Source organism: Trichechus manatus, unplaced genomic scaffold (assembly GCF_000243295.1).
Source record: "Trichechus manatus latirostris isolate Lorelei unplaced genomic scaffold, TriManLat1.0 scaffold00045, whole genome shotgun sequence".
Lineage (NCBI taxonomy): Eukaryota > Metazoa > Chordata > Mammalia > Sirenia > Trichechidae > Trichechus > Trichechus manatus.
In genome coordinates, this window is record NW_004443981.1 from 5,467,620 (window position 1) to 5,483,723 (window position 16,104).

At 55.3% G+C, this 16,104-nt stretch overlaps 1 protein-coding gene across 1 annotated transcript in view; it reads right to left on the bottom strand.

Moving 5' to 3' along the window:
- The window catches only part of ITPK1 (inositol-tetrakisphosphate 1-kinase), a 185,330-nt gene that overhangs the window by 8,615 nt on the left and 160,611 nt on the right, over positions 1-16,104 (bottom strand). Inside the window, exons 7-9 of the mRNA XM_004376682.2 lie at positions 12,434-12,599; positions 5,570-5,637; positions 441-603 (exon numbers count right to left, since the gene is read on the bottom strand). Of these exons, the coding sequence (XP_004376739.1) occupies positions 441-603; positions 5,570-5,637; positions 12,434-12,599 (397 nt within the window). The remainder of the gene's footprint in view (positions 1-440; positions 604-5,569; positions 5,638-12,433; positions 12,600-16,104) is intronic.

Sequence of the window (16,104 nt, forward strand, 5' to 3'; positions counted from 1 at the left end):
TCCCCCTCAGGCGGTTCACAGACCGCGGCGTGACCTTGGACAATCCCTTCCTCTCCAGGGGCCTCAGTTTCCCTATAGATGAACTGTGGGGCTTGTACTGTTTCCAAGGGCCTTTCAGCTCTTCAGATCTAAAAGGGCCCCAGGGTATGCTGAGGTTTCCGGCTAATGCTGATGGCGTGGGGCCAAGACAGGAAGGCAGAAGGACACGTGTGTACCGAGCAGCTACGTGCCAGGCGTTCCCTGTGCTGGGGATGCGACTCTCGTTCAGCCTTACCACACCTTGTCAACCCACTTCCCAGGTGGAGCTCAGCAGGGCTACCACGTGGGCCAGACCCCAGGATAGTGAGAGACAGAGCTGGCTTGTGAACGCAAAATGAGGTCAACCCCGTTCGCCTGCCCTGTCACCCAAGGACGCGTGTTTGTGGATTGCAGGCCCTTACCTGGGAAGGCGTTGATGTCGATGACAGCATGCTGCCCAGTCTGGTTGTTGATGATGATGTCAATCCCGAAGAGTGACACGCCCAGTGCCTGCCGCAGGGCCCGGGACAGCTCCCGGATGACCTCGTCACTCGGCCGCTCGAACACGCCCTCGATCTTGTCCAGCTGCCGGCACAAACACAGAGTCAGGCCCTGGGCGCAGGAGGGAGCTGCCTCGCTACCCACGGACCCGTTAGGGGCCACAGAGCCACGTATGACCGTCAGGCAAGGAGGTGGACGAGCCTGACCATGGCCAGGACGAGGACTGATGGCCACTTCCCATGTCCTGCTGAGGGCCGGGCAGGCACTAGGCACACAGATACACCGCCTCTCTTGTCTTCAGACACCTCGGGGGCAGGTATCTTTATCAGCATTTTAAAGACAGGAAATCTAAGGCTCAGAGAGGGTCAGTGGCTGGCTTAAGGTCACAAAGCTCAAAAGCCGAGGGCAGGACTTAGACCCAGGTTTTCAGCCTCTACAACCCAAATCTCCCAGGCAAGGAGGAAACCAAAAAACCCAAACCCATTGCCGTTGACTCATAGCGACCCTACAGGACAGAGTAGAACTGCCTGCCCCCTAGGGTTTCCAAGGAGCGCCTGGTGGATTCGAACTGCTGACCTTTTGGTTAGCAGCCATAGCTCTTAACCACTATGCAACCAGGGCAAGGAGGAAGGAGGTGGGAAATCTCCGTGGACCCAGGAGGACTCTGGTGCAGAAAGCATTTGAGCTGGACCTGTAAGTTGGGGAGGATTTGGGCAGGGGGAGGGAGAGGGAGAGGGGTCCCGGGCAAGGGCTCAGAGGCTGCCAAGGCGCAGAGGCCGGAAGCTGCAGGAAAGAGCTGTTGAGTGGCAGGAACCCAGCGATGGGCAGAGGTGGGCAGTGGAGGGTCTTCACCAGCATCATCACCCTCGCCTACCCTTGCTGCACGGCCGCAGTTGTGAGACGAGGGGTCCATGGCCCTGGGCTTCACTGAGAGCCTGGAGCTCGGGGCTGGGCAGGCCAGGCTCCCCCTTACAACAGGTAGCTGAGGACAGCGTTTCCAGACTAACTCACATCTGCACAACCCAGGTTTCCCCAAAGGGGCAACTCCACGGCTCCTGCTGGACTCCTGGGGTCCAAGTTCAGCTTTCAACGGTACTTCCCCGGGGCCAGTCAGGGCATCCAGGCCACAATTCTGCCACCCTGCCCTGGACTCCTCCCTCTCCACCCCCCACAGCCAGGGACAAACCCACATTTTCACATGCTCAGAGACTGGCCCCTGGACTGGGGAGGATTCCGGAGCCCAAGGGATCGGGATTCAAATCCTGATGGTGACTTTCTAGCTCTGTGACCTCAGGGAAAAGTACTTGGCCTCTGTGCCTGTTTCCGCATCTGTAAAACAGAGGCCTCCATCCTAGACCTGCTACCAGGAGCGGTGAGGTCACTGATGTGCTGGGAATGGCACAGTGCCTGGCTCGGAGGAGGTGCTGCCCCTGAGTTCTGGGCATTGGGTCACCTCTGGGCTCATCCAGAACAGGGCTCACACTTGGTGCTCAATGAATAATGGGCTCCTGGGGGGTTGTAGGCTCAGAAGCTGAAGAGGAAGTGGGGTGGCCGATCCACCAGAGATAAAAGTGAATGAAGCTGGGCCAAAAAGTGAAACACAGACTACCACATGGCCCAACAACTCTACCCCTGGGTACATACCCAAAAGAACAGAAAGCAGAGGCGCCAACAGAAGCCTGTACACCAGTGTTCACAGCAGGACTGTTCCCAACAGCCCAAAGATGGAAACAACCCAAATGGCCATCAGCAGATGAATGGACAAACAAAATGTGTATGACAGACTATTAGAATATGGCTCCGCCATGAAAAGGGATGAAGTATGGCTCAGCCATAAAAAGGGAGGAAGTACTGATACACGCTAGAAACAGGGATGAACCTCGGAAGCCTTGTGCTAAGTGAAAGAAGCCACATACAGGTCGTCTATGATCTGTTTATAGGAAATCTCCAGAATAGGCAAATCCATTGACAGGGGAAGCAGACTGGCGGTTGCCAGGGGCTGGGGGCAGGGGACAACGGGGACTGACTATGTAACGGGTCCAGAGTTTGACTCTGGGGTGATGAAAATGTTTTGAACCTAGAGAGGGTGATGGTTGCACAACACTGTAAATGTACTAAATGACACTGAATTGTTCACTTTAAAATGATTAATTTTAGGTTATGTGAACTTCAATTATTAAAAAAAACTGTGAAGCAGGGGCAGGCGGAGCCCTGGGAGCCAAGGACAAATAGCCCGTTCCCCAGCACAGGAAGCAGAAAGGGCCAAAGGGGCACTTCCCCAGCTGGGCCCCTGCCCTCCCGCCCACGGTCCCGCTACCGTGGCTGTAACCCCAGGGAGATGTTCTACAAGGGCAGGGGCCCTGCTGGGAGAGGCCCTCACCCTTAGCACTGCCAGGCACGGCTGCTGGCTCCTGGGTCCCGGTTCCCTCTTGCCAATGGAGATCAAAGGCTCCGCCCACTTGGGCTGGCTCAGCTGCTGGAGGTGGCCTTCCCGCGCTTGGTCCTGCAGCCTGGGAGTCAGAGACTCAGCGTCCACCTCGGCGCTGCCCAGTGTCTGCTGCGTGCCACCCTGGGCAGCTACTCATCCCTGTAGGGCTTTGTTTTCTCACCCGAACAAATGGGGTAATAAAAATACCTCCTCCAGGACTGTGTGAGGATCAAAGAGGCTGCTGAAGGCTGCAGCCCAGGGCCTGGCAGCAGGGGAGCCTTGTGACCTGCTGTTTATAAAAAGCACTTTCTCGGTTCAACTAAGGAACCTCAGAAATCCTCCTGAAGTCATTTGACGATATGAAACCAAATACACATCCCGCGACAGGGTGGAGGCCTGGAGTCCTGCCTGTGGCTCATATGCACAAGCCACGGTGAGCTTCTGCAAGGGGTAATGGGGGAACTGAGGGGGTGCCAGGCTCGTCACCTGTCACAGCAGACACTGCCATGCCCTGACTGTGCCAGCACCATCCTGGGTGCGTGTCATGCAGTGACTCGCTGAATCTCATGACCACCCTACGGGCCAGGGGAGGAAACTGAGGCTCAGAGGTGACATGGCTTGCCCAAGGTCACCGAGGTTGCGTGGCTGCTAGGTCATGGGGATGGGGTTTGACCCTGGCAGTCTTGCTCATGTCCTACACCGACTCTCAAAAAGCAAAACAGTGTTTGGGGTCTGGAGGTTGGGGTGGAGGCTGGGTCTGCCCTTGGGGGCTTCCAGGCCGGAGCAGGGCTCCCAGCACAGGCCTCCCAGGAGGTGGAGGTAGGGATGAGAGCCAAGCCACGCGGACACAGGTGGGGGCACACCTGCACCTGGGAATAGCTGTCTGGCGGGCCAGCTTTTCCATTTGGGCTGCAGGCCTTTGGGAGGGGCTCATGCCTGAAGGGGTTACATGCAGGCCAACTGCACTTCCCTCTCTACTGTGACATGTTGTCAGCCTGGGAGTTCCCGAGTCGCAGTCATGCTTGGAGGGGAAGGAGGAGCCAACTGCAAACCTCATATTGGAGGGAAGGACCCTGCAGTGTCACTAGGCTGACCTCTTCCCATTTTACAGATGAGGAAACCGAGGCTGAGAAGGGTGACTTCCAGGGGTGTTGGTTAGCTTAGCATCCTCACAGTGTACCTCGGGCATCAGTTAACGGCCCTAGGTGGCCACTAGCCCTGCGCTGTGTGGGGGGACTGACAGAGGCAGCTTCTCAGGGACCGGTAGGTCAGCCTGGGTGGCGCTAATTCCCTTCCACCCTCTCTGAGGGTCAGGCCACACTAGCCGAGCCAGGCTCTGGGAAGCCCTGTAGGGCACAAGCCCTGCTGACCTGGGCCGGCTGAAAGTTTCTGATGCTTAGAAGACCAGAAAGCCTTCCTTCGCATACAATACCTACTTAAGTCTTACAACGCACGCACAGCCAGGCGCTGTGAGGCCCTGTTTAAAATCCAGCTGCTCCCAGAGCTTCCTTGCCCATAGGACTTGTTTCTGAGCACATCTGTTCATATCTGGGGGAGACAGTGGAGTCCCCAGATCCCTATCCATGTGTGTGCTCTAACCCACAGCACACCGGCTTCTCAAAAGAGCCAGAAGCACAGAGGCAGGACATGGACAGACTACCTGGGCTCAGGGCAGGAGCGCAAGGGCAGAGAGGAGAGAGGCTGGGGAGGCAGGGCCCTGAGGTGGCTCTTGTTGGTGCGGCAAGCCCAAGGACAGTGAGGCAAACACAAAGCCTCCCCAGGTATGTGGGCCTGACGCGGTCTCGAGGAGTAAGGGACCAGTAGAGGCTCTGGGAATGGCACTGCTCACTGGGCTGGGGAGGGAAGGTTGAGGGGGCCTGGGGGGATTTCTAACTGCCTGCTTTCAGGAACTGCCAGCCAGGTTAGAAGTTCTGCAATTCCCGGAACAGCCAGCTTGGGAACCAGACAGCTCTGGGGTCAGGTCCCAGCTCTGTCACAGGGTGAGCAGCCATGTGACAAGGGGCTGAGCCTCTGGGTGTTAGCTTTCCTTCTGGGCGCTCGGGGCCGTTCGCCCTGCCCTGGCTGAGGCGGCCCGGGCATCTCGTACGAAGCCTGATGCACATCAATGCTCACGAAGCACCAGCGTGACTCTCCTAGCCATGGGCGGGGGGCGGGGGCGGCGCACACCCACCAGCCTCCGACCACCCAGCCCCTCACACAGGTGCGCAGCACGTTCTTCATGAAATGCTTGAGGGACGGAACAGTGACAAGAAAAGACCGAGGAGAGCAAGATGGTGTCCCCGCCCCCTTTTGTAAACCAGGAAAAGGGCAGATTAGAAAGTAGGTCTTCAAATGCCTCACGATCGCGAGGATTTCTTCACTTGGGGAGAACAGTCAAGAAATCTCCTACCAGAATATACTCATGGGGGGTGTTCCTCCCACCAGGACCACGAGCAGCTAGGACCTGCTAGCAAGAAAGGAGCGAGGGTCTTTGGAACCTCTGTGGCATCCTTCCACCCTGCCTTGGAGAGCTTGGTCCCAGGCCCCCCGCTGGCACGGCCCCCACCCAGGCCCCGGTGAGGGCAGCCCCACACCAGGCCCCCGCGGCGGGGTGGGACATACCGCAGTCAGGACTGATGAGGACTCTGGCTTCGACACGTTGTGGCTGTTGAAGAAGATGGACTCGCGGTCTGAAACAGGCAGAGAGGAGGCACCAGTCAGAACTGCTCCACCTCCGGACACCAGGGGGCGGTGGCGCCCTGTGGGCACGAGGCCTTGTGGCTGAGGGAGCCAGTCGGCTGCAGCCACCCCAAGGAGACGCCAACCCGTTTACACCAGGGACGGACTTGTGCCCAGTCAGGATCTCTGTTCTGCTCTTCCTTCCACATAACAATGACCTCTGCTACCGTTTTACCACTTTACAGTACCGTGCCTGGCTTCCCCAGCACCTAAGGCCCCATTCCCAAAGTGTGTCTTATGAAACATCAGCAGAAAGGGGGTGGGTGGGGAGGAGCACTAAGTGGAAACTGCTGCATACCTCAATACCCAAGGCCCAAGGAGTCCTAGGACAGAGAGGTCTGGTGAACGCCATTCAATCCAGCATGACCCACCTGACCCGTATCTGCCCATGGGGCTCTCTTTTGGGGTAGCCCTCAAGGAACACGCTATGGAGAAAAGTCAGGCTGCCACTTGGCATGGGAGCACTTCAAATACAAGGGGTTTTGTTGTTTGCCAACTATTTAGGGGAAAACAGGAAACCAAGGGATGGGCTTCAGCAGGACCCATCCAAGAAAGTGGATGAACACTTCTGTCGAGCATTGGAAGCTGTACTGCCCCCTGGGATGCCCTCCACCTCCCCGCCCACACTCCCCTGCTCCACATTCACCCTGGGCCCCACCACACCCTGGACCCCTCAGTCCCATAGTGGCTACCAGAGAGGGAACCCAATCCAAGAATAATGACAGTGACTTGTAATTAGTGTGCTCGTGCACCCCATCAAGATATGTCTGGGGGAATAAACAAGGGTCGTCTGACGGGAAGACAGTCGGGCAGTCGGACGGAAACACGCACTGGGAAGCGGGGGCCAAGAATGCAAGAATCACGAAATCACAGCTTCGGGGGCAGGAGTTATGGCCAAGGCTTCTAGTCTGTCACCTCCCCCAAGAGCGGCATAGACGATCCTGGGCAGAGAGCCCCCATGGCCCCGCAGCCTCTTTGAACCCCCAGGGTGAGTATGGTGCTCATTCCTGGGCAAGGACAGGAGGCACTGGCTGAGCGCCACTGTGTGCAGGAGCGGGGCTGGGGGTGCCAGCCCCCTCTGCCCACCGTCCCCACCAGCCCAAAGATTCTGTGGCACCGCGGCAATCATGCATCAGGAAATGATTCGGGCGGAGGCCAAGCAGGCGAGCACTCGATGTACCTGGCGTCCTTCCCGCTAGCGGTGCACACAGGCCCTTAGCCGCCCCGGTGTGCCTGACAGTCCTCCCGCCGCTCCGACCAGAGCCGGTCCTGACGGGGGGGCCAAGAGACGATCCTGGGGAGGAGCCTGGGGAAAATAAACACCCTGCAGGGCTTGCGCCAGGTCGCCCACCCGGGCTCTACCTCTGGGGGCCAACAAGAGTGAGCCTGTGGGGGTGGCCAACCCGCCCGGGCCAACGGCCGCAGCTGTTCTTGGAGGCTGGCGTGGGCATCCTGGCCTCCTGTGGGCATGCCTACCTTCCCGAACTGATGCCCAGAACAGCCAAGCCCCATCGAGCTCAGGGTGCCTTCCCACCCACATGCCCCCGGGGCCCCAGAGCCACGGCCAGAGGAGACAGGAGGCCATGGAGGGCAGGCAGACAGAGAAAAGTTCAGGGAGACTGGGTGCCTGCAGATGTCCACGGAAAACACCAGGGGTGCAGGGCACATGCCAGGAAGGGAAGAAGCTGGCACAGAGAGGCCTAAGAGATGCCCATGGGACAGGACAGACCACACCACCAACAGCTTTTCACGGTGAGTAGACCAGAAGTCTGGGCCCTTTCAAAGGGGACTGTTTCCTCCTCGTGGCTGTGACTGGGGGAGCTGTGGCCAGGGGACCATACAGCAGGGCAGCGTGAGATGCCTCTGTTCAGCTCCTCTCTGTGAGCAGCTTCCAGCCTCTCCCAGTGCCCCAAGGGATCTGGGAAGCTGAGGCCATCGGAAGGGTCAGAGCCCCTGGGAAAGGGCCCCGGCCAAAGCTTCCCTCAGCACAAACTTCCCGGACAACGCTGAGACACCTGGATCCCAGGGCACACACATGGACCCGGCCAGGCCCTTGTTCACACGAGCACCCCGGCTTTCAGAGGCCCTATTCAGTCACTGCCCCCCAGACTAGTCCTAAGACACACACAGCATGGATGGGGACCTGCCACCCCCTTCCTGGGAGGGAGGACAATGAGGAGTCTGTGGGTGAGCTTGTCCTCGTTTCACAGATGAGAAAAACAAGTTCCAAAGAAGAAGAGTCAATGGCAAGAGAAGCCCCACAGGATCCCAGCAACTCTGTGTGCAGATGGGAACTGTGGCCACTGTCTCCAACGTCCTTGGCCTCCTCTGCATGTCTCTGATGGGGTTTCCCTTTTTTTAGGGGTATGTGTGTCAGAGTCTTGCAGACGGTGGCCCAGGTCTTCTGCCAATTCCCAAATATCACCTGCTCCGAGAGGCCGTACCTGGTGCCCTTCTCAAGGGGCTCCCGCCCCACTGGTGTCCTGGGACCCATGCTGTCCTCTCTGGGGTCCCATATCTCAGGCCACAATTAGCCCTCTACTATCTGTCTTCTTGTTTGCAGTTTCTCACACTAGAACATAAGCTCACGAGGGCAGGAATCTCTGCTAACTATCTACCTTGTTCCCAGAACATGGTAGGTTCAGTAAATTCCGTTGAATCTAAGACACTCTAGGTTGTTGTTGGTGTGTGCTGTCTAATCGATTCTGACTCACAGCGACCCTACAGGACAAAGCAGAACTGCCCTGTAGGGTTTTTTAGGCTGTAATCTTTATGGGAGCAGATCGCCAGGTCTTTTCTCCTGTGGGTTTGAACTGCTGATCTTTTAGTTAGCAGCTGAGCACTTAACCATTGCACCACCAGGGGTCACTAAACTGCAGACCAAATATGGCCCGCCACCTGTTTTTGTAAATAAAGTTTTATTGGAACAAAGCCACGCCCACTCATTTATATATCACCTACAGCTGCCTTCTCCCTACAATAGCAGCACTGACTAGCCATGGGGGAGCTGAAAATATGTTCCATCTGGCCCTTTGCTCTACATTGTAAGCTCCCTTTATGTACCTCTAAGGCAAAAAAGGCCCAAGATAGGGAGTATAATAGAGGACCCCTGCATAAAGCTGGGTGCCCAGGGGGCTGTATCCTCAGAGTAAAGGCAAATGAGAAATAAACCCACCATACAGAAAGGAAGAGCAAGGAAAGCTGCTCATCTTAACCCTGGCACTGGGTGGAGAGAGGAAAAAGTCTCCCCCAGGAATCAACCACAGGCAGAGAATCTGGCATGTGCCTGGTGTCTGGTATGAAGAAATGTCAATCCTGTCCATAAGGCGTGACTTCAGTTCCAGCCAACAGCAAATGAGAGATGAAACTGGCAGTAAGGTACATGAGGGCAGTGGTGGTTCAGTGGTAGAATTCTTGCCTTCCATGTGAGAGACCTGGGTTCACTTCCTGGCCAGTGCACCTCATGCCCAGCCACCATGTGTCTGTCAGCGGAGGCTTGCATGTTGCTGGGATGCTAATGTGTTTCAGCAGAGCTTTTAGACTAAGAGATGGACTAAGAAGAAAGGCCTGGTAATCTACTTCTAAAAATCAGCCAGTAAAAACCCTACGGATCACAACTGTCCGATCTGGAATGAGTCACGGGGATGGAACAGGATCGGGCAACGCTTGGTTCTGTTGTGCATGAGGCTGCCGTAAGTCAGGGGTCCATTCAATGGCAGCTAACAACGTCAACAGCCACCACAGAAGTGCACCTTAGAATCAAAAGAAAACGGCAGTTTGCAATGAAGACTTGTGTCCTTGTCTTCATTGAGGTCCAAAAACCCCACCCAAGTAGCCACCACCTCTCTGCGTGGGACCTGCCACACAGGGCCACAGGAACCACAGAGCTGGGGGGCGGGGGCGGTGAGGCTAGTAGAGGCCAGGCCCCTCAAAGCTCTTCTCCATCGGTCCAGCTTGAAGGGCTGCTGTCCCACTGTGCTTGTCCCATTATGCAATGTCACACTGTGTCACGCAGTAGAGTACTCAGGCAAAAGGAACAAACCTCACGCCGGCTCCCTGACCTGGAGCCCTGAGGACAGTGGGCACAGAATCAGCTTTGGGGACGACCGGCAGATAAACACCCGGAGAGTTACTGAGTTTTCCCTGAACATGAGTAAACCTTTCTCCTTCACCTCTGTGTGTTCCACTACGTTGTCTGTTATGTATTTGTTCGGCCCTGGTCTGCATTTCATGGTAAACGGACACCTGGGGACAGCACGAGAGAAGACACCCAGAGGGATCCTCAAAGATGCAGGATCCAGCTCCCACTCTGCCTCTGCCGGCCCCGGGCCCAGACGGAAACTGGCCCAGCAGCTCGAAACCAGGAGGATAAAAGGGGGGAGAAGGATACTTGTTGGGTGGATAAGAAAAGAAATTCGGTGGTAAATTTCTTTCAGAGGTACAGTGATTTTGGTAAAAAAGAAAAAAAGAGAGACTGTGTAAGTCATAACTACTCTTAATACAGTTCCCATAGATTTAAAGCACGTAATTTAAAAAAAATTAGGAAAATAAAAAGTTTTTTTTTAAAGGTCAGCCTCCTCTTGGCCACTGTTTGTAAGAATGTCTCTTGCGCACTGTCATGGATTGAATTATGTCCCCCCAAAAATGTGTACATCAGTTTGGCTGGGCCATGATTCCCAGTATTGTGTGATTTTCTTGTATGTTGTAAATCCGGCCTCTATGATGTTAATGAGGGAGGATGGGCGGCAGTTGTGTTAGTAAGGCAGGACTCAATCTACAAGATTGGATTGTGTCCTGAGGCAATCTCTTGAGATATACAAGAGAGAAGTGAGCAGAGAGACGGGGGGACCTCATACAACCAAGAAAGCAGTGCCAGGAGCAGAGCGTGTCCTTTGGACCTGGGGTCCCTGCGTGGAGAAGCTCCTAGTCCGGGAGAACACTGATGAGAAGGCCAACAGAGAGAGAAAGCCTTCCCCTGGAGCTGACGCCCTGAATTTGGACTTTTAGCCTACTTTACTGTGAAGAAATAAATTTCTCTTTGTTAAAGCCATCCACTTGTGGCATTTCTGTTATAGCAGCACTAGATAACTAAGACACCCACGTTACTGTTGTCGTTAGGTGCTGCTGAGTCGTTTTTGACTTACAGTGACTCCATGTGACAGAGCAGAACTGCCCCATAGAGTTTTCTTGGCTGTAATCTTTATCGGAGCAGATTGCCAGGTCTTTCTCCTGTGGAGTCACTGGGTGGGTTCGAACCGCCAACCTTTTGGTTAGCAGCCAAGCACGTAAGCATCTGTGCCTTCTTGCTCACATACGGTCACAAAAAAAGACCCCTCCAAACATTTGTCCCCCTCCCTTGACCATTCCACCATCCCAGTGGGCAGGTGCTGAACCCTGAAAATCCAGCCTCATGCCTGGCTGGAAGCCTCCCACACTCAGATGGGAAGTGAAAACAAATGCACATTTCCACAGTAGCTGCTCTCTGCATTGTGTCACTGGAAAGAAAAATGTCATCTGCGGAAGAACAGCTGAGAAAGGAAGACGAGAACAGCTGAACTTCACTCTAGAAGAGTCGCTTTCAAAAGCTACAAGGTGTGGATGGTGGCAGGGAGTCCCAGAAGGAGGGGCTTTAAGCAGACGCATCTGTTTGCTGAGATGGAGCTACAGCAGCCTGGGTATCTCAAAGCTGCCAGGAAAGGCGTGTTTCCCCTCGAAGAGACAAATGTACAATGTGTCTGAACAAATCGTGCCAGGACGATCAAACGTCCTTCCAGGGAGTCCTCTTAGACAGCTACAATTATTCCAGAGACGCTGCCACTGTTTTAGAAGTTTCCAGAACTTCCTTAGGGATGCCTTCTGAACCCAAGAACATTCTTTTGAGCAGCCCCAATGCTGGCAAATCTTAATATTTGAGTCAGTTTTTGCAAGGGCCACGGGGCACCCGGTGCGGGCTTGGTGAATGAGGTGAACAGCCGGTATAGGAAAAGCTCGGGATGTGAAGGCCTTCGGCTGGATCTACTACCCGTGTGTGTGAGGGCCACCTAACATACTCCAAATGACGCAGCACCGTGCAAGGAACACCACTGTGTCACACCTGACGGACACTGAGTTACCACCCATTGATGAAAACCTGCTCACTGACAAGATCCTCAGTCTTGGGAGGGAGGCATAGCAGGGTGACAGTGCCCCCTTTACAAGGCTCTGAGGTCCCACAGTTAGGGAGTTCTGTGTCCCAGTGGCTGCTGACATCTAAAAGGGCAGATACTTCAGCAGCTGCAGAAGCAGCAAGTGACCTAGCTTCCATTTCCTCATTTGGAAAACAGAATGATGAGACACAAGAAAGCAGTCCTGTCCTGCTCAAAAAATGGGGGGTCCGTCCCTCCCTCCATTCCCTGAAGGGCTGATCGACAGGAGGTGACTACGCCCATTCCAGCATGCTTCTCCTGCAAGTCTCATTACTGCACAAGTGGCCCAGAAGTGTCTTCAGCACAGAAAACTTCCGGAAGCTTCCTGGAGTTACTGATGGCTCGGTGGATGGAGCCCCTGCAATCACCTGATGGACCAGGGATTTTTTACTCATTCTAAGACCTTTCTATCTACTGTACATATGCAATTTTTCAACCTTCCCCCCACCCCCCAGAAATAATACAGGGTGACAGGTGAAGGGCTGTAGAATAGACAGCTGAGGCCACGTCCCAGCTGTGCCCCAGGCCCAGGACAGCCCAAGACGGCGCAAGGCATGGTTACCTGACGTGCCCGCAGAGAAGTTCTTGAGAGAGGGCCTCTGCACCACGGTGTAGGACTCGCCGACCACAAACACCTTGTAGAGGACAGCATTGTGGCTGATGAAATTCTGGACCACACAGGGCGGCTGGATGGCATTTAGGCCCTCCTGGTTGAACACGATGGCCATCTGGGAAGACAGGGATCAAGGGATCCATCAGATTCCACCACCTCAGGTGTATGAGCACTCCAGAGCCCCACTACCAAGGCCCAAAGGAGTGTCCAGCAGGGTGAGCAGAGTGGGACTCAAGAACACCTGCAGGTCACTCATGCTGTGGGGTTTGGAAATCCTGCATCCATCAGGCCCGCCATGGAGGGTTGCACAGGCTGTGCACTGCACAACTCCAGGAGCATCATTCACACTGTAGTCTCAGGGAATGAGACCCCCTGGGTTGGGCACTACTGAGCCCTCATGACTACCTCGAAGCTCATGCACTAAGACCTGGGAGGGGAAGGCAGGAAGTAGCAGGCTCTGGATCAGAGGTCAAAGCCTGTGTAATGACAAGAGCTGCCCCTTGCTGAATGCTCACGATATGCCAGTCCCCATCCTAACCATTTTATGTGAGTTACCTGGTGTCACCCTTACAATGCACCTTTGAGATGGGCGCTATTATCATCCCCCTTTTACAGATGAGGAAACTGAGGCCCTGAGAAGAGATTTGCTGGAATGTGAGGAAGACTGGAATGGAACTCAGGTCTTCTCAGCACCAGGCCTTGCCCTCTTAACCCACCAAACCACACAGACTCTCAAGAAGCAGGACAAGGCCCTTGGAGGGCCCAGTGCAAGCTGTTCCCCGTTCCTAACTCCCTTGGGGGCAAAGGTCCCAACAGAAGGACTTGGAGGTGACTGAGGTAGGGAGGACAGAGGGGCTGCTAAGAAAAACTCTCCACCTTGGCCAAGGCTGGCTCTGCCCAGGGCCTGCTCTAAGGACAAAGGGACAGAGGGGTCAGCCCACAGCAACCTTGAGTCAGCTGTCAGTGCTGGGGTCACAGCTAATCCCTCAGCACACCGGGCCCCAGGAAGGAGCCACCAGATGCCCGCGGCTGGCTGAGCAGGGATAACAGGGCCTGGACAGCTGGCTGCCTGCACCGGCTGCCACCTCTACATCAGCTGTCACGGAGCACTGCCCCCTGTGTGCCTGGCACTCAGCTGGGTGGGGCAGAAGCAGAAATGCAGGCCTCACGGGAAAAAATAGAAAGTGCATGTGTGTGTGGTGGTGGTGGGGGTTCCCCAATGAAGGAAGGTCTCCTTAGCCTTCTGTCAAGAGAAAAAGAACTGCGCTTTGAGAACGGGAGAGTGTACAGAAGGCCGGAGTCAGACAAGGGTTCGAATCCCAGCTCCTGCACTAAGCTCAGGCAGGCGGCTTAAGCTTCATTTCCTCATCTGTAAAACAGCAATAACAACCAGCATGGGGTAGCCTCAGGGATGCTTGGAGGTTTTTGCTCAGTAGTTTTTTTTTAAAAAGAGAGATTCCATTGTTGGTCAAACTAGTTTGCTTGGAGCTGGCTTAAAAATAAAACAAAAACCCAAAAAGCTCTGTGAACATAAAATGGAAATGGAGTGGTTCTGGCAAACGAGGGCATCCAACTGGTTCCCAGTTTTCGTTAGTGGTTCTTCGTTCACTTATTCAACCAGTTCTAAGTCCCTGCCCTGGGCCGGGCCGGAGCTGGCCTAAGCTAGGGGCTGGGGATTCAAAGGTAGGGCTTGGGCAGGCTGGGATATGGGAGAGGACCCCAACCAGAAACGCCTGCTTTCCTGTCTAAAGTCAATCATGCAACACAGTGGTATCTTCCATCCTTCTGGGACGTCTGCAAGGGCTCAGGACAGCCTCCTGGTCTCTGAGGCTCTGCTCTTGACCTCCCCGGAGGGGAGGAGCCCCTCGGTGGAATAGCACACTTTCCTGGCTGCTGATCAGTAAAGCACCTCGGTGGGAGAGAGCGAGTGCACGATGCAGCCAGACTCCAGAGACGGACTGAGGGCTGACTGTAACCTCCTCTGAGGATGCTGATCACACATGTGAGGGGCAATGCCCCAGGCCAATCAACGGCCTCCTGAGGGTGGAGCTCATGCCCCACCCCCTTTGCAATTGCCCAGCATGCTCCAGAGCAACGGCTGCACACTAGCTTCACGGCCCCGGAATTTACTGAACATTTTCTGTGTGCCAAGGCCCATGGCAACAGTTCTGTAAGTAGTGACTCTTATCTTTCACACTAACTCACTATATCCCCAGTTACAGATGTAAGAAACTGAGGCCCAGAGAGGTTGGGTCACTTGCCCAAGGCACAGCGGCTAGTCTGGACCCAGGTCTGCGTGAGTCCAGAGCCCGAGGTCATAACCTCGTATGAACGATGGAAGCAGCTCCACTCTGCCCATGCTAACCTTTGATACAGGCTGGTCCCTGGATTCCATTATCACACAAATGCTTATGCTCATCCTTCCATCCTGAAAATTCCAAGAAACTGACACGGGGAGGGACTATTTGGTGGTAAAGGGGGGCAGGTGGGAGGCTAGCAGGTGGGTGCTGGGGCTGGCCAAGGGGCAGGGCTCCGTGAAGTTTTGGCTGAGCTGAGTCCGACTGCTCCCTCCCTGGGCTTGGCCAGAGAGTACATCCCTGAGGGCGCTGCCCCAGCAGAAAACTGGATGAGGGATCCCGACCTAGGAGACGGCTGACCTTAGCAGTGGATGACAGTTCAGACAGCTGCCCCCGCCTTCCTTCCCATGAGCATGGGCACACCCTCGGCTGCGCAGCCCCATCACAGCAGGCCCCAAACTGTACGACACTATCTGCTTACAGACATTGTCTATCAACGTTTGCCAGGAATTAAAAAAAAAAAAAACCAATACCATCAAGTCAAATCCGACTCCTAGCGACCCCACAGGACAGAGTGGAACTGCTGCATGGGGCTTTCAAGGCTGCAATCTTTGCAGAAGCAGACTACATCTTTCTCCTGCAGAGCAGCTGGCGCGTTAGCAGCCAAGTGCGTAACCACTGTGCCGCCAGGGATAAACGGCACCATGTAAATCTACAATAGGTCAATGCACTGGGGCCTTCTGTTTTTAGTCATCAGCTCCTGGGGAGCTTTTCTAAGGGTGGGGCTGCCCAGGGACAGGCTCCCCTGCAGGGCCCACTTGGTGAGCCGTGGGATGTTCAAACATCTGCTGCCCGAACCACATTCTGTCCACCAGGCTGACCAGCCTGGCCTCCAGGGCACCCTCACTTGGGCCTAATGAGGAGGCCCCAGGCTGGGCTGCACAGTGGGAGGGGGTATGAAGGAAACATCTCAGGGTGTGGTCCCTGGAGACCCAGTGGAGCCCCGCATGGCGCCTGCTCCCCTTGTCCCAACTTGCCTCATTTGCTCACCTCCCCCACACCACACCCTCTAGGGACTCCATCTCCCACTGGGCAGGCCCCACCTGCACAGGAATCCCATCTTCCGCTTCCTTTCCCTGGCACCCGAGGCAAGGCTGGGACCGTCGCCAAGTTAACGAAAGAATGAATGGATCGCTGGCTAAATCAACTCATGTCAGCAGGTGTGGTTCCCCTTCCCTTTCCTCTCTCCCCTGTTTAAACTCAGCAGGACTGAGACCCCTGTGCGCAGTGACGGTATCTTCTATGTTAACGGCCTGGCTTGGG